This window comes from Ranitomeya imitator, chromosome 7 (genome assembly GCF_032444005.1).
Source record: "Ranitomeya imitator isolate aRanImi1 chromosome 7, aRanImi1.pri, whole genome shotgun sequence".
NCBI classification, from domain to species: Eukaryota; Metazoa; Chordata; class Amphibia; order Anura; family Dendrobatidae; genus Ranitomeya; species Ranitomeya imitator.
In genome coordinates, this window is record NC_091288.1 from 7,116,604 (window position 1) to 7,139,713 (window position 23,110).

A 23,110-nucleotide genomic window follows, 5' to 3' on the forward strand; every position below is an offset into this window, starting at 1 on the left:
ATCCACAAACAAACGGCTTATGCGAGAAGATGAACCATATTAACATAGTAACATAGTAACATAGTTAGTAAGGCCGAAAAAAGACATTTGTCCATCCAGTTCAGCCTATATTCCATCATAATAAATACCCATATCTACGTCCTTCTACAGAACCTAATAATTGTATGATACAATATTGTTCTGCTCCAGGAAGACATCCAGGCCTCTCTTGAACCCCTCGACTGAGTTCGCCATCACCACCTCCTCAGGCAAGCAATTCCAGATTCTCACTGCCCTAACAGGAAAGAATCCTCTTCTATGTTGGTGGAAAAACCTTCTCTCCTCCAGACGCAAAGAATGCCCCCTTGTGCCCGTCACCTTCCTTGGTATAAACAGAGCCTCAGCGAGATATTTGTATTGTCCCCTTATATACTTATACATGGTTATTAGATCGCCCCTCAGTCGTCTTTTTTCTAGACTAAATAATCCTAATTTCGCTAATCTATCTGGGTATTGTAGTTCTCCCATCCCCTTTATTAATTTTGTTGCCCTCCTTTGTACTCTCTCTAGTTCCATTATATCCTTCCTGAGCACCGGTGCCCAAAACTGGACACAGTACTCCATGTGCGGTCTAACTAGGGATTTGTACAGAGGCAGTATAATGCTCTCATCATGTGTATCCAGACCTCTTTTAATGCACCCCATGATCCTGTTTGCCTTGGCAGCTGCTGCCTGGCACTGGCTGCTCCAGGTAAGTTTATCATTAACTAGGATCCCCAAGTCCTTCTCCCTGTCAGATTTACCCAGTGGTTTCCCGTTCAGTGTGTAATGGTGATATTGATTCCCTCTTCCCATGTGTATAACCTTACATTTATCATTGTTAAACCTCATCTGCCACCTTTCAGCCCAAGTTTCCAACTTATCCAGATCCATCTGTAGCAGAATACTATCTTCTCTTGTATTAACTGCTTTACATAGTTTTGTATCATCTGCAAATATCGATATTTTACTGTGTAAACCTTCTACCAGATCATTAATGAATATGTTGAAGAGAACAGGTCCCAATACTGACCCCTGCGGTACCCCACTGGTCACAGCGACCCAGTTAGAGACTATACCATTTATAACCACCCTCTGCTTTCTATCACTAAGCCAGTTACTAACCCATTTACACACATTTTCCCCCAGACCAAGCATTCTCATTTTGTGTACCAACCTCTTGTGCGGCACGGTATCAAACGCTTTGGAAAAATTGAGATATACCACGTCCAATGACTCACCGTGGTCCAGTCTATAGCTTACCTCTTCATAAAAACTGATTAGATTGGTTTGACAGGAGCGATTTCTCATGAACCCATGCTGATATGGAGTTAAACAGTTATTCTCATTGAGATAATCCAGAATAACATCCCTCAGAAACCCTTCAAATATTTTACCAACAATAGAGGTTAGACTTACTGGCCTATAATTTCCAGGTTCACTTTTAGAGCCCTTTTTGAATATTGGCACCACATTTGCTATGCGCCAATCCTGCGGAACAGACCCTGTCGCTATAGAGTCACTAAAAATAAGAAATAATGGTTTATCTACTACATTACTTAGTTCTCTTAGTACTCGTGGGTGTATGCCATCCGGACCCGGAGATTTATCTATTTTAATCTTATTTAGCCGGTTTCGCACCTCTTCTTGGGTTAGATTGGTGACCCTTAATATAGGGTTTTCATTGTTTCTTGGGATTTCACCTAGCATTTCATTTTCCACCGTGAATACCGTGGAGAAGAAGGTGTTTAATATGTTAGCTTTTTCCTCGTCATCTACAACCATTCTTTCCTCACCATTTTTTAAGGGGCCTACATTTTCAGTTTTTATTCTTTTACTATTGATATAGTTGAAGAACAGTTTGGGATTAGTTTTACTCTCCTTAGCAATGTGCTTCCCTGTTTCCTTTTTGGCAGCTTTAATTAGTTTTTTAGATAAAGTATTTTTCTCCCTATAGTTTTTTAGAGCTTCAATGGTGCCATCCTGCTTTAGTAGTGCAAATGCTTTCTTTTTACTGTTAATTGCCTGTCTTACTTCTTTGTTTAGCCACATTGGGTTTTTCCTATTTCTAGTCCTTTTATTCCCACAAGGTATAAACCGCTTACACTGCCTATTTAGGATGTTCTTAAACATTTCCCATTTATTATCTGTATTCTCATTTCTGAGGATATTGTCCCAGTCTACCAGATTAAGGGCATCTCTAAGCTGTTCAAACTTTGCCTTCCTAAAGTTCAATGTTTTTGTGACTCCCTGACAAGTCCCCCTAGTGAAAGACAGGTGAAACTGCACAATATTGTGGTCGCTATTTCCTAAATGCCCAACCACCTGCAGATTTGTTATTCTGTCAGGTCTATTAGATAGTATTAGGTCTAAAAGTGCTGCTCCTCTGGTTGGATTCTGCACCAATTGTGAAAGATAATTTTTCTTGGTTATTGTATATTGTAATAGAACTACTAAAGACTTTACCTGAGGCAGAAAGGAATCAATGGCCAGAGAAATTGCCTGACTTGGTGGATCTGTATAATCATGTCCCGGTGAGCTCCACCAACTGCACCCCAGCTTACCTTATGCGTGCAAGACCCGGCCAATTACCAATCGATCTAGAAATGGGAATTCTGAAACCAGACGCAGAAGTCCAAGACTCCAATTGGGATATCATACGGCAAAAGCAGTATCGCCAAGTGCAAGAGAGTGTGGAAAGAAGCCTTCAGCAAACTAGAGAAAGACAAGAGCGAACTTTCAACCAGAATGCTCTAGCGACCCCATTAAGACCAGGTGACCAAGTGCTCAAGAGAAATCGTCGAACCAATAAACTGGACAATCAGTGGGAAGCCGTACCCTACACAGTTTTACCAACAAGAGTGGATAATCCTAAAATGTGTCTCATTAGCAAAAACGGAGGCTTAACATCTGTACTAGTGTCAAGAGACAAACTTAAATTATGTCCGGAAGCATTGAAAGAGCCAGACGTTGTCCAGCCAGAACCAGAAGTTATTCAACCCATACAGGTTCAACCAGTAAAGGAAAAAGAAGAGGAAGTGTATCACACCTGTATAGGAGACTTTCCCAAAACCCTACTAACATACCATGGTGCAGTAGTGGTTCCCATGGTGGCCTTTTACCCAACACCGAACCCAATACCAGAAGTCCCAAGACAGGAAGAGGCTGACCCCGTACTACAGGAGGTTCCAGGCCAGGAAGAACAGATTCCTGGTCAGAGTAATCCCATTCACGGTGGACTTGCCAACTCCATAGTCGTGGAATTATCTTTAGCAGAGCGGGCAGATACTACATCCGCAGTAGACAGTAGTACACCACATGAAGAGACACCGCTATTACGTAGATCACAGCGTAGTACCCAGGGTCAATTACCGGCCAGGTATGCAGATTACCAACTATAAAGCTCATAATGTGAATTGTATATATGTTATGCCGTATATAGTTAAACAGAAAATGTAGTATAGTCATTGCTATCAGTCTGCAACGTTTAAGCCCAGTGCCTACAGAGACTTGTCTGTATGAACTTATTGCATATTCTTGAACTTTTTATCAGCCCGGAGGCACTAAATCAAAGCTCCGGAAAGACTGCTTTTTGAACTTTGCTTTTTGCTCTTTTTGAACTTTCTTTAGACTTTATATTGATAACTCCGTTGGAAAAATGGAACTAAATTCCTGGACACTAAGTACAGTGCCGTTCCTAATACCTTCAAGGATAGAACTGTATTAATGGACGCTATTTGAAGTGACTTTTTACAGAACTCTATTTTTGTTTCCTTGAGTGGTTTTTGTAACTTTTCATTTTTAAGACTCTGTACATATTAATTGTTATTTCAAAATGTTATTGTCCCACAGTCCCGGAGTACTGTTCTTAACTAAGGGGGAATGTGGCACCCCTAGGGGTATTTGCCACAAAAATAGTTACTGACAGTAAAAGCAAATACTAAAATAGCAAGACTGCACTACCACCTCCGGCCAGAAGGGGGAGCTCCAGAGACTCCCCTTGATCCATTCTGGTCTGAGAGAAGAACTGGCAGTTGGGCTAAGGAGCTGAAAGTGAGAGGTCATACAGTTGAATCTCTAACAGCCCTGTGACTGTTACCAGGCCTAAATCACCGGCCTGAGGAGAAGAGGGATAGAGAAAAAGGACATTGTGAGAACCGGGTAGCATTAATCACTACCCAGAACAGGCGCAAAGACGGATACCGGATCCGTGGCTGTATTCATTACATATAATACAGCAACCGGAAAAACGTGAGGTGATATCAGCTTCACTAGGGTCGGACGCAGCAACAGACACAGAGTTCAGCGGTACTCCTGGAGGGGGTAAGCCGATAAAAGGACTCGGGTTGCCCGTCGAACCAGGACCCGGAGGGGACAGATTGGGCCGGCAGCCAGTTCACATACAGCAGCAGGGCCACACAGATATTGCGTACAATAAGAGGCGAAGACCCCGGCAGGGTCAAAGTAACTCAGAGTTCCCATACAGACTCCGGTGACAGGACTGGTTGTAAATCCTTTTTTGTTAAAGTAAACTGGTTAAACGTTTCAGTGCCTCAGTCTTTCATTTGGACAATAGCCATCTATCCAGGATTGGGATCATCGCCGCTGGGAGAACCTGCTGCTGATCAAGTAAGTGCCTGTTCCCTCACGATACCCTTTACACTGTGCATTGCCTGAGGCCACAGCACCGGGTCAAGCCACCCGTGACACCCCCCTCAAGAGACAGACCCCATTGGTCCGGTGCTGGGTACCCCGGTCTCTTGGGCGTCACACATGGATCAAAGCATTAGGTGGAGTTAAGTAGAGAAGCACCTAACGACCTCACCAGATCACCTGACGGAGGAAACTCAGAAGCCGCAGTACCACTTTCCTCCACAAACGGAAGCTCCCAGAGAGAATCAGCCGAAGCACCACTTGTGACCACAGGAGGGAGCTCTGCCACAGAATTCACAACAGTACTGTATACTGACTATACATACTATATACTGATTATATATACTGTATACTAATTATATACATTATATACTGATTATATACACTATATACTGACTATATATACTGTATACTGACTATATATATATATATATATATATATATATATATATATACTATATACTGACTTTATATACTGTCTATATATATACCATATACTGACAATATATACTATATACTGACTATACATACTATATACTGACTATATATACTATATACTGACTATACATACTATATACTGACTATATATACTATATACACTATATACTATATACTGATTATATATACTGTATACTGACTATACATACTATATACTGACTATATATACTTCTGCGCAAAAGAACGCGCATCTGGTGGAACCACGAATTCCTGGATAAATACATCCAAAAAGATCTCATTCCAAGGGGACTCCGGATACAGGTGTTCCCCTCATTTCCTATAGAGGATGAGGAATTCAAGGGGAAATGGGAGGATCTAACCAATAATTGCTCTAAGGGCTTTATGATTCTTCTCAAACAAATGAACCAGAAATCATTGGAAAGTATGGAGGCTGAGATTGATGGCTTACAAGCCACCCTACATAAAGACATGACAGGGGAGTCTCTCAAAAAGTTGAATGATGAGGTTGACATCGAGCTTCAGAGATGGGCTAGTGATATTCAGTCTACCAAGGCCAAGAAATTTCAGCGAGATGCCCAGGACAAACAACTATGCCGAGTATATAGATGGCAGAACTCCTTTGGACGGTCTCGTGTCAGATCTAGGAATAACTATCAGTCCAGATCTAGATCCACCTCCACACGGTCCAATAGATCCACTTGTGATGATGATCTAACCATCATGCCGCAACCCAGTGGTTCAACCCCTGTGGGATCTATTGATAATAAAAGAATGGCTACAAGACAACTTGCCAAAACCAAGACTACTGGAGGGAGGGCCGCCCAGGTAAATACGCAGGGGCAATTGCAGGTAGTGAATTTGTCTACACATATTCTTTCAGTGAACCAGGTGGATGTTCTCAGTAGAGGCTTGACATTCTCCCCCACTAATACTTTTAATTATTTTTCAGCATTAAAAGATCTTCATTTGTTCTCACGTAAGCTGATTCTCAAGAAACTTCATACTAGTAGATACAGCGACGTTGAGATGAGCGAAAGTGAGAGAGAGACCCTTCGTGATTTGGAGGATTTGCTTGAGGAACAACGAATATCTAGCCCAAGTAAGTTTCCACCTTCCACTCATCCTAAATCCGCCAGGTTCCCCCCCTTGTCCTTGTCGCCAGCGATTGAAATCTTCACCAAACTGGTGGGTGATGATTTCAAAAAACTATCTTCACGGCGTACATATGATAATCTAACGTCACAACAACGCCATGCCATCAAACAATTGAAAGAAATGAAAGACGTAGTATTTAAACCGGCGGACAAGGGGGGGAACGTGGTGGTTTGGCCTTGTGTGAAATACGAGCGGGAAGTTTTCCAACAACTTAAGGACTCTAATACTTACCTCAAGCTCTCCTCCAATCCCATGGTCTCTTTCTCACGGGAGCTACAAAAAATATTGGTGGGGGCCTTTGAAGCCAACATCATTACCAAACAGGTACTTGACGGATTAACCGTCAAGTCACCTAGGGTCCCCACATTCTATTTATTGCCTAAGATCCACAAGGATGCCCTTAACCCTCCGGGACGTCCAATTGTGTCAGGTATTGATGGCATTTGTGATCCTGTGTGTCAATTCATCGACTTTTATCTCAAACCATTCGTTGAAACTCTACCGTCATACATTAAAGACACTACGGACGTCCTGTCGAGGGTTGATGGCATCCTTGTGGATCATGATACAATTCTAGTTACAGCCGACGTCGAGGGTTTATATACGTGCATAGATCACTCCCATGGGCTAGATGCTGTTCGCCGCTTTCTGGGGGCCTCCGACCTGGGCGGCCCTCTGTGTGAGCTTATCCTCGAGCTGGTGGAGTACATCCTCACCCACAATTTTTTCGTCTTTAAGGATAATTTTTATTTACAGATACGTGGCACGGCCATGGGCGCGGCTTGTGCGCCCTCGTACGCCAACCTCTTCCTTGGCGCCTGGGAGAGGGGGATTTTTGGTGACGAGGGCCCACCTGCCGCAGCCCATGTGCTGTGCTGGTATCGTTATATTGACGATATTTTGTTTTTGTGGGGGGGGGTCTGCCCGCCAGCTCGGGGATTTTATGCAGACTTTAAACAACAACAGATTAAATATACGGCTTACATATACTTCTAGTAAGGTTGCGGTGGACTTCCTGGATGTCCGTCTGGAGATCGATTCCGACCGGCGCATCCAGACGGATGTCTTCAGGAAGTCCACCTCTGTCAACTCTTTATTGCACGCTACTTCTGCTCACTATCCTGCCACCGTGAGGGCCGTCCCGGTCGGACAGTTCCTCAGGATGCGGCGAATTTGCTCCTCTGAGGTTAAATTCGAATCACAGGCGAACGATCTAAAACAGGTTTTTAGCTCGTGGCTATAGCCGCAGATCTATTAAAGCCGGCTATGATCGTGCCCGCAGAACCCCACGGAGTGACCTATTGCACTGTACCACTCGACGTCGGGCTGAAGATGGAGGTGGACAAATTAGATTCATTTCCACCTTCAATCATGAGTGGGAGAGCATGCGTTCAATCCTCATAAAGCACTGGCCTGTCCTTAAGACTGAACCGTCCCTGCGTGTCGCCCTGGGTGACCTACCCTCTATGACTCCAAGAAGGGGGATGAATCTTGGTGACATGTTGGTCAGGAGCCATTACATCCCCACTCTGGCAAACCCTTTTGGTACCACTGGTCCGCGCCCAGGTTGCATCCCGTGTGGGCGCTGTCTTGCCTGCGCCAATGTCCTGCGCTGCTCCGATTTTAAGTCTAGTGATGGCTCTAGAATCTTCCAAATCAGACAACGCATCTCTTGCGGGACTACGAACATCATATATTATGCCACCTGTCCTTGCCCGAAGATTTACGTGGGTCTCACTACACGTGAATTTAGGGTTCGAGTACGTGAGCATGTGCGGGACATTGACGCGGCCAGGACGGTGCCCACAGGGACTGAATTAAAAACGCTCCCCCGACATTTTCAGTTGCATCACAATTGTAACTCAAAATTACTTTCTGTTCGGGGGATTGATGCATTACATCTGGGCGTGAGGGGCGGGGATAATAAAAAACGGCTCGCACAGATCGAAACAAAATGGATTGTTATGCTGGATTGTATGACTCCTAGAGGTCTCAACGAGTCCTTGAGCTTTGCTCCGTATCTCTAGCCATTTGTCATCTTTTAGGCTCTGTATATATGGGTTTCCATCATTTACCTGCCGGATTAATTTTTCTGTTTTTAAAGTTTTGTCTCTATTTTTAATCTTTGTTTTTTCGTTTCTATTATCAGTAATTGTTTCTACCTGTGGGCTCTCTACTGACCGCTGCCTCCTTCCCCCTCTGGTCGTTTGGATTCATCACGTCATTACTTACATCATCTATTGAGACGTTAATGCCTATGTGAACTGAAGCTGGATGTGTGCTATCTGATTACTATTAATGGACCTTTTTTTCTTTGTATTATGGTATATAACTGTAGGATGGTATTTACATATGTGCACACTGCTGTATTATACGATATGAATTTCAGTTGTATTTTCCATATTTGCAAAATGTATGTGTCCATGCATTGCAACCCTCTTTAAGCCATGACCCCTTTTTTTCTTCGGATATCTATCCATTTGTCACTAGCACTTTAGCATCATATAGTACATACCAGCGGCACCTCTCTACCTGGGGTCTGGTAATACTTTGCCGCACCCCCTCTCGTCTCACTTCTTTATGACATTTGGGGTTATTATGCTCCCATTGCCGGCCAGTATTTGTGGCAGCTATTGCTGTCCTCTCTTGGCAGCCGTGCGCATCGCCCGGCTGATGGGCGGCTCTCCCATGTGGGCGGGCGTCTGTGTGCTTTGTGCGGGCGCTCCGGGATGTTTCCCGGCGCGTGCGCCCTGGACCTGACGCCCAGCCCCCATGGGAGACCTGTCCGTCGCCGTGCGCATGCGCCGCTGGTGCCGCCATCATTGGCCGGATATGGACATGTGACGGAGGTCAGCTAGGTTATTAGCAGGTCCTGGTCGCCCTTCACTCAGTACTCCCTTGAAGAAGCGGCGTGTTTTAGCCGCGAAACGCGCGTCGGGGACGTTATCCTGGCGGGATTCCCCTCCTCTGTTGCCCCTTTGAGCCGGTAAGCTGACTTGCGTTGACCTACTATACTTGCACTTTGGCTATTTGGATTGGCATCGTATTACTGGTCAGCCTGCCGCTTTGCACTAGGTCACATTGCATAGGAAGGCTCTCTACATTCTTTTTCTTCCATGTTCTTTATGTGCGATTTAGGGACTCTAGAGGGGTGGTTCTCCCCTTGTCTATGTTAATCGTGGAAATATCTGCACCTTAAATATTACTGATGTATGTTGTTTTTAATGTTTGTATTAATAAAGCAATTGTTTATATTATGCTCCGGGTTCTCCTATCTTTATTCTGACTATATATACTGTATACTGATTATATACACTATATACTGATTATATACACTATATACTGACTATATATACTGTATACTGACTATATATACACTATATACTGACTATACATATTGTCTATATATACACTATATACCGACAATATATACTATATACTGATTATATATACTGTATACTGACTATACATACTATATACTGATTATATATACTGTATACTAATTATATACACTATATACTGATTATATACACTATATACTGACTATATATACTGTATACTGACTATATATATATATATACTATATACTGACTTTATATACTGTCTATATATATATACACTATATACTGACAATATATACTATATACTGACTATACATACTATATACTGACTATATATACTATATACTGATTATATATACTGTATACTGACTATACATACTATATACTGACTATATATACTGTATACTGATTATATACACTATATACACTATATACTGACTATATATACTGTATACTGACTATATATACACTATATACTGACTATACATATTGTCTATATATACACTATATACCGACAATATATACTATATACTGATTATATATACTGTATACTGACTATATACTGATTATATATACTGTATACTGATTATATATACTATATATTGACTATATACTGACTATATATACTGTATACTGATTAAATATACTATATACTGATTATATATACTATATACTGACTATATATATATATATACTGCTCAAAAAAATAAAGGGAACACTAAAATCCCACATCCTAGATAACACTCTTGGGGTTTGTCTCTATCAGTTTTGTACATGGAGAGACTGAAATTCTTGCCCGTTCTTCCTTGACAAACAGCTCGAGCTCAGTGAGGTTTGATGGAGATCGTTTGTGAACAGCAGTTTTCAGCTCTTTCCACAGATTCTCGGTTGGATTGAGGTCTGGACTGTGACTTGTCCATTCTAACACCTGGATACGTTTATTTGTGAACCATTCCATTGTAGATTTTGCTTTATGTTTGGGATCATTGTGTTGTTGGAAGACAAATCTCCGTCCCAGTCTCAGGTCTTTTGCAGACTCCAACAAGTTTTCTTCAAGAATGGTCCTGTATTTGGCTCCATCCATCTTCCCATCAATTTTAACCATCTTCCCTGTCCCTGCTGAAGAAAAGCAGGCCCAAACCATGATGCTGCCACCACCATGTTTGACAGTGGGGATGGTGTGTTCAGGGTGATGAGCTGTGTTGCCTTTACACCAAACATATCGTTTGGCATTGTTGCCAAAAAGTTTGATTTTGGTTTCATCTGACCAGAGCACCTTCTTCCACATGTTTGGTGTCTCCCAGGTGGCTTGTTGCAAACTTTAAACAACACCTTTCATGGATATCTGTGAGAAATAGCTTTCTTCTTGCCACTCTTCCATAAAGGCCAGATTTGTGCAGCGTACGACTGATTGTTGTCCTATGGACAGACTGTCCCACCTGAGCTGTACAGTATGAGTAGCGTAGATAGAATGATGAGAGTACTCCCAGTAGTAATAGTAGTAGTAGTAGTAGTAGTAGTAGAAGTAGATACAATGATGAGAGTACTTCTAGGAGTAGGAGTAGTAGATACAATGATGAGAGTACTCCCAGGAGTAGTAGTAGATACAATGATGAGAGTACTCCCAGGAGTAGTAGTAGATACAATGATGAGAGTACTCCCAGGAGTAGTAGATACACTGATGAGAGTACTCCCAGGAGTAGGAGTAGTAGACACAATGATGAGAGCACTCCTAGGAGTAGTAGATACAATGATGAGAGTGCTCCCAGGAGTAGTAGTAGATACAATGATGAGAGTGCTCCCAGGAGTAGTAGTAGATACAATGATGAGAGTGCTCCCAGGAGTAGTAGATACAATGATGAGAGTACTCCCAGGAGTAGTAGATACAATGATGAGAGTGCTCCCAGGAGTAGTAGATACAATGATGAGAGTACTCCCAGGAGTAGTAGTAGAAACAATGATGAGAGTGCTCCCAGGAGTAGTAGTAGATACAATGATGAGAGTGCTCCCAGGAGTAGTAGTAGATACAATGATGAGAGTGCTCCCAGGAGTAGCAGTAGATACAATAATGAGAGTGCTCCCAGGAGTAGTAGATACAATGATGAGAGTACTCCCAGGAGTAGTAGATACAATGATGAGAGTACTCCCAGGAGTAGTAGTAGTAGATACAATGATGAGAGTACTCCCAGGAGTAGTAGATGCAATGATGAGAGTACTCCCAGGAGTAGTAGCAGATACAATGATGAGAGTGCTCCCATGAGTAGTAGATACAATGATGAGAGTACTCCCAGGAGTAGTAGTAGATACAATAATGAGAGTGCTCCCAGGAGTAGTAGATACAATGATGAGAGTGCTCCCATGAGTAGTAGATACAATGATGAGAGTACTCCCAGGAGTAGTAGTAGAAATAATGATGAGAGTGCTCCCAGGAGTAGTAGTAGATACAATGATGAGAGTACTCCCAGGAGTAGTAGATACAATGATGAGAGTACTCCCAGGAGTAGTAGCAGATACAATGATGAGAGTGCTCCCATGAGTAGTAGATACAATGATGAGAGTACTCCCAGGAGTAGTAGTAGATACAATAATGAGAGTGCTCCCAGGAGTAGTAGATACAATGATGAGAGTACTCCCAGGAGTAGTAGTAGATACAATGATGAGAGTGCTCCCAGGAGTAGTAGTAGATACAATGATGAGAGTGCTCCCAGGAGTAGTAGTAGATACAATAATGAGAGTACTCCCAGGAGTAGTAGTAGATACAATGATGAGAGTGCTCCCATGAGTAGTAGATACAATGATGAGAGTACTCCCAGGAGTAGTAGATACAATGATGAGAGTGCTCCCAGGAGTAGTAGATACAATGATGAGAGTACTCCCAGGAGTAGTAGCAGATACAATGATGAGAGTGCTCCCATGAGTAGTAGACACAATGATGAGAGTACTCCCAGGAGTAGTAGATACAATGATGAGAGTACTCCCAGGAGTAGTAATAGATACAATGATGAGAGTACTCCCAGGAGTAGTAGGAGTAGATACAATGATGAGAGTACTCCCAGGAGTAGTAGTAGTAGATACAATGATGAGAGTACTCCCAGGAGTAGTAGGAGTAGATACAATGATGAGAGTACTCCCAGGAGTAGTAGATACAATGATGAGAGTACTCCCAGGAGTAGTAGATACAATGATGAGAGTACTCCCAGGAGTAGTAATAGATACAATGATGAGAGTACTCCCAGGAGTAGTAATAGATACAATGATGAGAGTACTCCCAGGAGTAGTAGTAGTAGATACAATGATGAGAGTACTCCCAGGAGTAGTAGGAGTAGATACAATGATGAGAGTACTCCCAGGAGTAGTAGATACAATGATGAGAGTACTCCCAGGAGTAGTAGCAGATACAATGATGAGAGTGCTCCCATGAGTAGTAGATACAATGATGAGAGTACTCCCAGGAGTAGTAGATACAATGATGAGAGTGCTCCCAGGAGTAGTAGTAGATACAATGATGAGAGTGCTCCCAGGAGTAGTAGTAGATACAATAATGAGAGTGCTCCCAGGAGTAGTAGATACAATGATGAGAGTGCTCCCAGGCGTAGTAGTAGATACAATAATGAGAGTGCTCCCATGAGTAGTAGATACAATGATGAGAGTACTCCCAGGAGTAGTAGTAGATACAATGATGAGAGTGCTCCCAGGAGTAGTAGTAGATACAATGATGAGAGTGCTCCCAGGAGTAGTAGTAGATACAATGATGAGAGTGCTCCCAGGAGTAGTAGTAGATACAATGATGAGAGTGCTCCCAGGAGTAGTAGATACAACAATGAGAGTACTCCCAGGAGTAGTAGATACAATGATGAGAGTACTCCCAGGAGTAGTAGTAGTAGATACAATGATGAGAGTACTCCCAGGAGTAGTAGATGCAATGATGAGAGTACTCCCAGGAGTAGTAGGAGTAGATACAATGATGAGAGTACTCCCAGGAGTAGTAGATACAATGATGAGAGTACTCCCAGGAGTAGTAGCTGATACAATGATGAGAGTACTCCCAGGAGTAGTAATAGATACAATGATGAGAGTGCTCCCAGGAGTAGTAGTAGTAGTCAATGCAATGATGAGAGTACTCCCAGGAGTAGTAGGAGTAGATACAATGATGAGAGTACTCCCAGGAGTAGTAGATACAATGATGAGAGTACTCCCAGGAGTAGTAGCTGATACAATGATGAGAGTACTCCCAGGAGTAGTAATAGATACAATGATGAGAGTGCTCCCAGGAGTAGTAGTAGTAGTCAATGCAATGATGAGAGTACTCCTAGGAGTAGTAGTAGATACAATGATGAGAGTACTCCTAGGAGTAGTAGTAGATGCAATGATGAGAGTGCTCCCAGGAGTAGTAGTAGTAGTAGTCGATGTAATGATGAGAGTACTCCTAGGAGTAGTAGTAGATGCAATGATAAGAGTACTCCCAGGAGTAGTAGTAGTAGTAGTAGTCGATGTAATGATGAGAGTACTCCCAGGAGTAGTAGTAGATACAATGATGAGAGTACTCCCAGGAGTAGTAGTAGATGCAATGATGAGAGTACTCCCAGGAGTAGTAGTAGATGCAATGATGAGAGTACTCCTAGGAGTAGTAGTAGATGCAATGATGAGAGTACTCCCAGGAGTAGTAGTAGATACAATGATGAGAGTACTCCTAGGAGTAGTAGTAGATGCAATGATGAGTGCGCTCCCAGGAGTAGCAGATGGAGAACGTTCTGTTCTCTCGGTTTTCAGACATTCTCTGTATTTGATCCCTTTATCCTCTTACTCTTTGTGATGAATCAGATATAGGAAGTAAAGGCAGAAATGTGTGGTGGTCCGGGCGCAGCAGGGTGTCCACTCTCGGGGGTCACAGTTTAGGGGCAACTACAGTTTAACCCTTGAATGCTCTCATACTCTCTGGACATCAGTCAACCACTTACCGGAACTTTCTTGGTGGGACTGGACTCTTTGGAGAAGAACTTCTTCACTCCGCTCTTTTGTCCTGGGGGTGAAAGAAGGAACAAGTCATCTATGTGGCCAGACATGGTGCGGAGCTGCGCTCTCCAAACTCCTCCAACTTCATCCTCAGGTCTCCTCCTCCTCCCTGCTGCCTCACCTCCAGGGTCCTGCACCATTAACCCTTCAGGTCTCCTCCTCCTCCCTGCCGCCTCACCTCCAGGGTCCTGCACCATTAACCCTTCAGGTCTCCTCCTCCTCCCTGCTGCCTCACCTCCAGGGTCCTGCACTATTAACCCTTCAGGTCTCCTCCTCCTCCCTGCTGCCTCACCTCCAGGGTCCTGCACCATTAACCCTTCAGGTCTCCTCTTCCTCCCTGCTGCCTCACCTCCAGGGTCCTGCACCATTAACCCTTCAGGTCTCCTCCTCCTCCCTGCTGCCTCACCTCCAGGGTCCTGCACCATTAACCCTTCAGGTCTCCTCCTCCTCCCTGCTGCCTCACCTCCAGGGTCCTGCACCATTAACCCTTCAGGTCTCCTCCTCCTCCCTGCTGCCTCACCTCCAGGGTCCTGCACCATTAACCCTTCAGGTCTCCTCTTCCTCCCTGCTGCCTCACCTCCAGGGCCCTGCACCATTAACCCTTCAGGTCTCCTCTTCCTCCCTGCTGCCTCACCTCCAGGGTCCTGCACCATTAACCCTTCAGGTCTCCTCCTCCTCCCTGCTGCCTCACCTCCAGGGTCCTGCACCATTAACCCTTCAGGTCTCCTCCTCCTCCCTGCTGCCTCACCTCCAGGGTCCTGCACCATTAACCCTTCAGGTCTCCTCTTCCTCCCTGCTGCCTCACCTCCAGGGCCCTGCACCATTAACCCTTCAGGTCTCCTCTTCCTCCCTGCTGCCTCACCTCCAGGGCCCTGCACCATTAACCCTTCAGGTCTCCTCCTCCTCCCTGCTGCCTCACCTCCTGGGTCCTACACCATTAACCCTTCAGGTCTCCTCTTTCTCCCTGCTGCCTCACCTCCAGGGCCCTGCACCATTAACCCTTCAGGTCTCTTCTTCCTCCCTGCTGCCTCACCTCCAGGGTCCTGCACCATTAACCCTTCAGGTCTCCTCCTCCTCCCTGCTGCCTCACCTCCAGGGTCCTGCACCATTAACCCTTCAGGTTTCCTCCTCCTCCCTCCTGCCTCACCTCCAGGGTCCTGCACCATTAACCCTTCAGGTCTCCTCCTCCTCCCTGCTGCCTCACCTCCAGGGTCCTGCACCATTAACCCTTCAGGTCTCCTCTTCCTCCCTGCTGCCTCACCTCCAGGGTCCTGCACCATTAACCCTTCAGGTCTCCTCTTCCTCCCTGCTGCCTCACCTCCAGGGTCCTGCACCATTAACCCTTCAGGTCTCCTCTTTCTCCCTGCTGCCTCACCTCCAGGGTCCTGCACCATTAACCCTTCAGGTCTCCTCCTCCTCCCTGCTGCCTCACCTCCAGGGTCCTGCACCATTAACCCTTCAGGTCTCCTCCTCCTCCCTGCTGCCTCACCTCCTGGGTCCTGCACCATTAACCCTTCAGGTCTCCTCCTCCTCCTCTCTGCTGCCTCACCTCCAGGGTCCTGCACCATTAACCCTTCAGGTCTCCTCCTCCTCCCTGCTGCCTCACCTCCTGGGTCCTGCACCATTAACCCTTCAGGTCTCCTCCTCCTCCCTGCTGCCTCACCTCCTGGGTCCTGCACTATTAACCCTTCAGGTCTCCTCCTCCCTGCTACCTCACCTCCTGGGTCCTGCACCATTAACCCTTCAGGTCTCCTCCTCCTCTCTGCTGCCTCACCTCCAGGGTCCTGCATCATTAACCCTTCAAGTCTCCTCCCTGCTGCCTCACCTCCTGGGTCCTCCTGGGTCCTGCACCATTAACCCTTCAGGTCTCCTCCCTGCTGCCTCACCTCCAGGGTCCTGCACCATTAACCCTTCAGGTCTCCTCCTCCCTGCTGCCTCACCTCCTGGGTCCTACACCATTAACCCTTCAGGTCTCCTCCTCCCTGCTACCTCACCTCCTGGGTCCTGCACCATTAACCCTTCAGGTCTCCTCCTCCCTGCTACCTCACCTCCTGGGTCCTGCACCATTAACCCTTCAGGTATCCTCCTCCCTGCTACCTCACCTCCAGGGTCCTGCACCATTAACCCTTCAGGTCTCCTCCTCCCTGCTACCTAACCTCCTGGGTCCTACACCATTAACCCTTCAGGTCTCCTCCTCCCTGCTACCTCACCTCCTGGGTCCTGCACCATTAACTCTTCAGGTCTCCTCCTCCTCCTCTCTGCTGCCTCACCTCCTGGGTCCTGCACCATTAACTCTTCAGGTCTCCTCCTCTTCCTCCCTGCTGCCTCACCTCCTGGGTCCTGCACCATTAACTCTTCAGGTCTCCTCCTCCTCCTCTCTGCTGCCTCACCTCCTGGGTCCTGCACCATTAACCCTTCAGGTCTCCTCTTCCTCCCTGCTGCCTCACCTCCTGGGTCCTGCACCATTAACCCTTCAGGCCTCCACCTCCTCCCTGCTGCCTCTATTTTAGGCATGCTGACCCCAGACAGGAGATTGCAGATGTCTGACAGTACTAAGGCTACGTTCACAAGTTGCAAGTAACCTGTTGTACTTCATAGGTGCAGAAAATTTGCAACATCAAAAACTCACCAAAAGCTCATGGTGGGAATGTAGCCGAACAGTTACAGCTGCTGGTGGACCCCCAATATCGGCTGTCAGGGGTCTTGAAGATTTAGTACTATCTCCTAGGATCGTCTGTGAGGACCTGCGACACATAATATCTGGTGCTGCAGGCCTCCCATCATGGACCAGTTGTCCCACATTAGATGCTATACCCCACTGTTAACCCCTGCAGCTCCTGTGTCTCACATGTGCAGCGGGATTCAGAGATGTGATGGCCACAGGGCTGATAACACAGAACAACAGCTTGTATGTCTGTGTCCTACAGCTGACAGCTGGATTTCCAGGCTCCATACAGAGCACAGATATCAGCTGATAAACCTCAGTCTCCTGGCCCTTTAAATCTCTCTCTCCAGTGATTTTGCGCCCCCTAGAGGCCACATGTAAATCTTACAGAAATAAGAACCGTCCTTCCCACCCAGATGTAGTGAAGATTCTGACATTTCTGACACAGGTAAATGAGATGAGGCTCAGCTGTTGACTTGGGGGTGACTCATTTTATAGTGCGTGGCTCCTTTAAGAGATAATGTCCTGTGACCTCTCCATATCGCTGAGGCTTCTTCAGGTTCAGAGATAAGAGACAGGAGAAGGTCACATTGGACTTATTCCGCGTTCACGCCCTTCTTGTACTGCGGCGCAAATTGCCCATAATAAATATTTGGCGAGACGATGACACGGATGAATATCTGATATAATTTGGCCAAATTTTAAGCTAAGCGTCTCATTTTTTTCCTAATATTCAGAAGCCGTATTGCCAGGGGTGTAACTACAGCAGGTGCAGGGGTCGCCATCGCACCCGGGCCCTGGAGCCTAGGGGGCCCTAAATGTCCCTTTGGCCTATAGAAAAGACTATTGCTATTAAAGATTGAAAATATTTGGGGGCCCGTTGGAGCTTTCACATGGGGGCCCGGGAGTTTATGCCACTGTGTATTCATATTGACATGCTGGCAGAGGGCAGCCTCTCTGGTATATTGTATATGGAGGCGGCCGCTCCTGGTTTGCTCCTGTTCACACTGCTCTGGATGTGACAGTCAGTTTTTTCCATGTGGCATCACCATTTGGATGTTGGTAAGTGTTATTTGATGTAACTTTACAACCTTCTGCATATATCTTCTTGGGTATATACTAATGATTTAGGGGTTTCAGCATTATGGGTCTCCTGTGGCCCTACTGACGGCACTAGTGCATGTATGTAGCTTGTTATTTACTTTAACCCTGTAGTTGTTCACCCATAGATATATTTTTGTACTGGGGACCAAGGGATCCGAGGATTAGGGTTTTGTAATAGTATATTATTGTTTATGCATAGTGTTATACTATACCCCGGTGCCCATGATTTATGTACTGAGGAATTGACCTGCAGTCTGTTACTTTAGCGATCAATTTACCCATCTATTGGTAATGCCTGTTTGTTTTTTCTTGGCTCACTTGTAGCACTGTTGGCTATTTTTAATTGTCTGTTTTTATACAATTTAATAAAGTTTGCTACTTGTTCATAAATACGTGTTCTTTCTATAAGTTTCATTGTATCTATCTGTGTATATTGTATCTACATTTTATCTATCTGTATATATTGTATCTACATAGTATCTGGCAGACGCGGTACTGTGTAAGGTGCGCGTCTCTGACTGGGGAGCACATAGAGAGCTGCACATAAAGGTTGTCAGTGCCAGATCCCCCCTAGCATCACTCCCCCTTTAGTGATGCACTAATTAGAAGACCCCCAGCCGGCCAGTGGGCACTAGAGGGGAGGGTCCTACGGACGCTCCTACAGGGGTTAAATCCAGGTGTCCGGCCGGGAACTTTCTGTTTTCCTCTCGGCGGACACCTGGAAGCTTTTGTCCCACCCACCCTCCCTTTTAAAGGCTAATGATGAAACTAACCCGCAGGATAATGTAAATGTGTGAATTATGTTGTAATATTTAAAAAAAATTCTATATACGTTACGTATGCGATATAACTAACCCTGGTAACCTTTATTAAGTCACAGCGGAAGAAGCAGAGGAGGGCAAAGGTCGTAACCGCTCGTTGGGCCAATTCCCCTGTCGATCACGGACAGGAGCTCGGCGCGAGCCGCTCGTTACGATATGTAATTGCCCTTTCTCTGCTTATTTAATTAATAAACTGTAACCGACCTGTTCAACCCACCTAGGACTGTGTGTGTTTGATTACGGGACTGATGGGAGGGGGGAAGGCACTGGTTACGACACCCAGGTCTCCACAGTCTAACTATATTGTATCTACATTGTATCCATCTGTGTATATTGTATCAACATTGTATCTATTTGTATATATTGTATCAATCTGAATATATTGTATCTCTATTGCATTGTATCTACCTGTATATATTGCATCAATCTGTATATATTGCATCAATCTGATTTTATTGTATCTATGTGTATATATTGTATCTATATTGCACTGTATCTATCTGTATATATCTGTATATTGTATCTATCTGAATATATTGTATATACAAAGTATCTAACTATGTTGTATCGACATTGTATCTATCTGTATAAATTGTATCAATCTGTAATGTATCTACATTGTATCTATCTGTATATTGTATCTATATTGCATTGTGTGTGTGTATATATTGTATCTATCTGTATATATATTGTATCTATATTACTGTATATCTATCTGAAGATATTGTATCTACATTGTATATATTTATATATTTTATTCACATTGTACCTATCTGTATACATTGTATCAACATTGAATCTATCTGTGTATATTGTATCATCAGAATATATTGTATCTACGTTGTATCTGTGTATATTGTATCTACATTGTATCTATCTGTATATATGGTATCTACATTGTATCTATTTGTTTTTATTGTATCTATATTGTATCTATCTGTATATATATGATATCTGTGTATATTGTATCTACATTGTATCATCAGAATATATTGTATCTACATTTTATCTATCTGTATATATGGTATCTACATTGTATCTATTTGTTTTTATTGTATCTATCTGTATATATGGTATCTATCTGTGTATATTGTATCTACATTGTATCTGTGTATATTGTATCTACATTGTATCTATCTGTGTATATTGTATCTATCTGTGTATATTGTATCTACATTGTATCTGTGTATATTGTATCTACATTGTATCTGTCTATATTGTATCTACATTGTATCTATCTGTATATATTTGCGCATATTGTATCTTATTGTAGTAATTTGGATCTCAGGATGGGTTCACACGAACGTATGTATGTCTGATTACCATCCATACAGTGGTCAGGATACAATCCGCGCACAATCTCTTTCTAGTTAACGCTTATAAGACCAAGTACCATTTCCCATGTAGAATTGCAATGTATCTGTCATACACTGGATCTTATACGTGTCATCCGGGTGGGATCCGTTTTTTTCTGCAGTCCCATAGACTCAAATGGGTTCAGATTTCGTCTGTGATAAACAAGTCATGTGCCCCATAGGATAACATTGCCGACAGTTGTTGGCGTGACGTCAGTATTTATACAGAGAGAACGATGGTGGGCACGAGCCCCTACAGACATCAAATATTCTGGGGTCGATCTGCCCCGAATCCACCAGGATTTCCCATCGTTGTCGCTGGAGCACGAGGAGCGGATGATCTTTGCGGCAGCAGATAATGAGGGTCCAGTGTACTAAGGCCGGGGCACAGCGGTGCGAGAGAATCGGGACGATTATGCTAATCACCGTGTGATCCGATTTTCTCAGCCGAGGAGAACATGGAACAACGTTTTCTGCATCTTCTCCATTCCGCCAGCCCGTAAATATCAGACTGTTCTCCGATGTCATCAGAGTGAAGTCTGATTTGTTTGACCCATTGACTTGCACGGTCGAGTGCGATCCGATTTACAGATGCAAATTGTGCACGCTGCGATTTCCCATCCCCGGGGAGACTCGGTCCGGTGCGCGGTCACATAGAATAACATTGGTCCGAGTGCAATCTGATGTTATGCCCGAAAATACAGACGTCTGCATGACCCTTAATGGTTCCTTATCCCCTGGGAGCCCCCTGTGTATTTGCAGTCGCCTGTGATCGCCCCCTGCTGCTGGGAGAGTGTACTGACGGCGACCTATAATAACAGGTTATGGAGCGGTTATACAGAATAATCCATAATCTGCAGTTTATCAGGTTGTAAACCAGGAATTGAACGACCATTAATGTGCTCTGTACGTGGGCAAAAGCTGTGAATCAGGCGCATAAATCTCCCCATAACCCCCGTGTGTGGTCCCAGGAGGGGATCAGACGTACGTTACAGATTACAGGGGGGGGGGGGGGAGATCGTCGGGCAAATTACTTTATTAAATATTGGCTTTTATCGTGCGGGTCACCCCCTATACTGACACGTGTGACGCATCTAGGACCCTCACTAATGAGAGGACGGGGGTCCGGCACAAGCAGGACTCAGCTCTTAAATAAAGAGTAAGTAAATGGGGGGTGGTCGCCCCAGACCCCCGTGCTTCCTGTTGGGGGTGGCACCTGTCAGGCATTTCTGACATAGTCTGTGGATATGGAAGCCCCTCCTGGTGACGAAGGAATATGGGGGCATCTCACTGTCAAATCTGCCATTCAGACAACTGACAAAGGAGCATGAACACCCTAACGATCTGGATCAGTAGCCCCCCAATATCACCAAAACCAGGCAAAGCTATGAGAAGGCCGCTGGGGGATCAGGGTCTCACATCACAATTTGTAGCGTTTCTGCCCGGAGACTCCTGTCTGTATGAGGGGTGCGAACGCTCAGGTGCCCCCTGATAATCAGACACTTTCCTGGCCCCGGCTCTTGGCGCTGATCGTCCATTAGGATGAACCCAGATATGGAATAAGATTGTAATGATATTCTACAGCTCCAGACTAATGGAAGCAACCCCTCATCCCAGGTCACCACCAGTGTCAGGAAGACCCCACCAATGCCACCCTGGAACTGGGGGCACTGGGGATCATGTGTGACTATGACTAATCCTTCCCTGGGTCTTGTATGTCAGAAGCCTGGGAAAGCTGAATGACAACTGCTTCTGGGCAGAGACATAGCCGACTGACATGAACAAAATCTGCAAAAAATTCACAATATTTCTCAATATATTGTAAAAAAATAAAGAGTCAGAGACCCCCCAGTCAATAGAACACCCCCAAATCAACACATGAACTTATTACAATGCGCTCAGCAACCAACACCCCCTACACATATCCGATGTGACAATCGTCAGCAAAGACGCAGAAAGTTCTGGGAAGTTTGTCCCAAAGTCTAAATCATGAGAGTCCTAAGGCTGACTGCGCGGGGGAGGGAGGAGAAGGAGAGGGATCTACCTGAGGACACGTCGCCTCCTTCACCCATGGCTGGATCCTGTGCGCTGCGATCTCCTGGCAGAATGTGCCCCGACCCCACCGATCACCACACTTTTCAGCACCCAAATTCTGGTGAATGATTCACCCGCAGGGTCCTGCCCTCCACCAGGGGCCAATACCAACCCCAGGAGGCTTCCACTCATTAGAGGAGATGTGAGGGGTAATTATCAGGAACCTTTAGACTGGCCCAGATGTAAAGGATGAAGGTCAGGAGAACCTGGAGGAACCTGTGACATCTGAGGATCTTAATGATGTGCAGATACAAAGTGTCTGATCACATGTGATCGCGACTATCTCGACATCAACCAGGAAACGAATGCATCAATAAAAAGCCCCAAAAGGAACCTCAGCAAATGAGTTATAAAGGGACATAAATAAAAAGAAAAAAGTTCAGCTCACATCGTTATGTGCAGGTTCTTGGCTGGTCCCGAAATCCAATGTGC

The 23,110-nt window shown here is 44.9% G+C and overlaps 1 protein-coding gene across 2 annotated transcripts in view; it reads right to left on the reverse strand.

Moving 5' to 3' along the window:
* Positions 1-22,744, reverse strand: part of SLC15A2 (solute carrier family 15 member 2) — an 83,130-nt gene extending 60,386 nt beyond the window's left edge. The window contains exons 1-2 of one of the 2 annotated variants that reach the window (XM_069732627.1): positions 22,629-22,744; positions 14,585-14,646 (exon numbers count right to left, since the gene is read on the reverse strand). In XM_069732627.1, the coding sequence (XP_069588728.1) occupies positions 14,585-14,646; positions 22,629-22,656 (90 nt within the window). In that variant the 5' untranslated portion in view covers positions 22,657-22,744. Of the gene's footprint in view, positions 1-14,584; positions 14,647-16,849; positions 17,004-22,628 lie in introns of those variants that run through there. The other variant, XM_069732626.1, reaches the window with a different exon arrangement.
* Between the last annotated feature and the right edge of the window lie 366 nt (positions 22,745-23,110).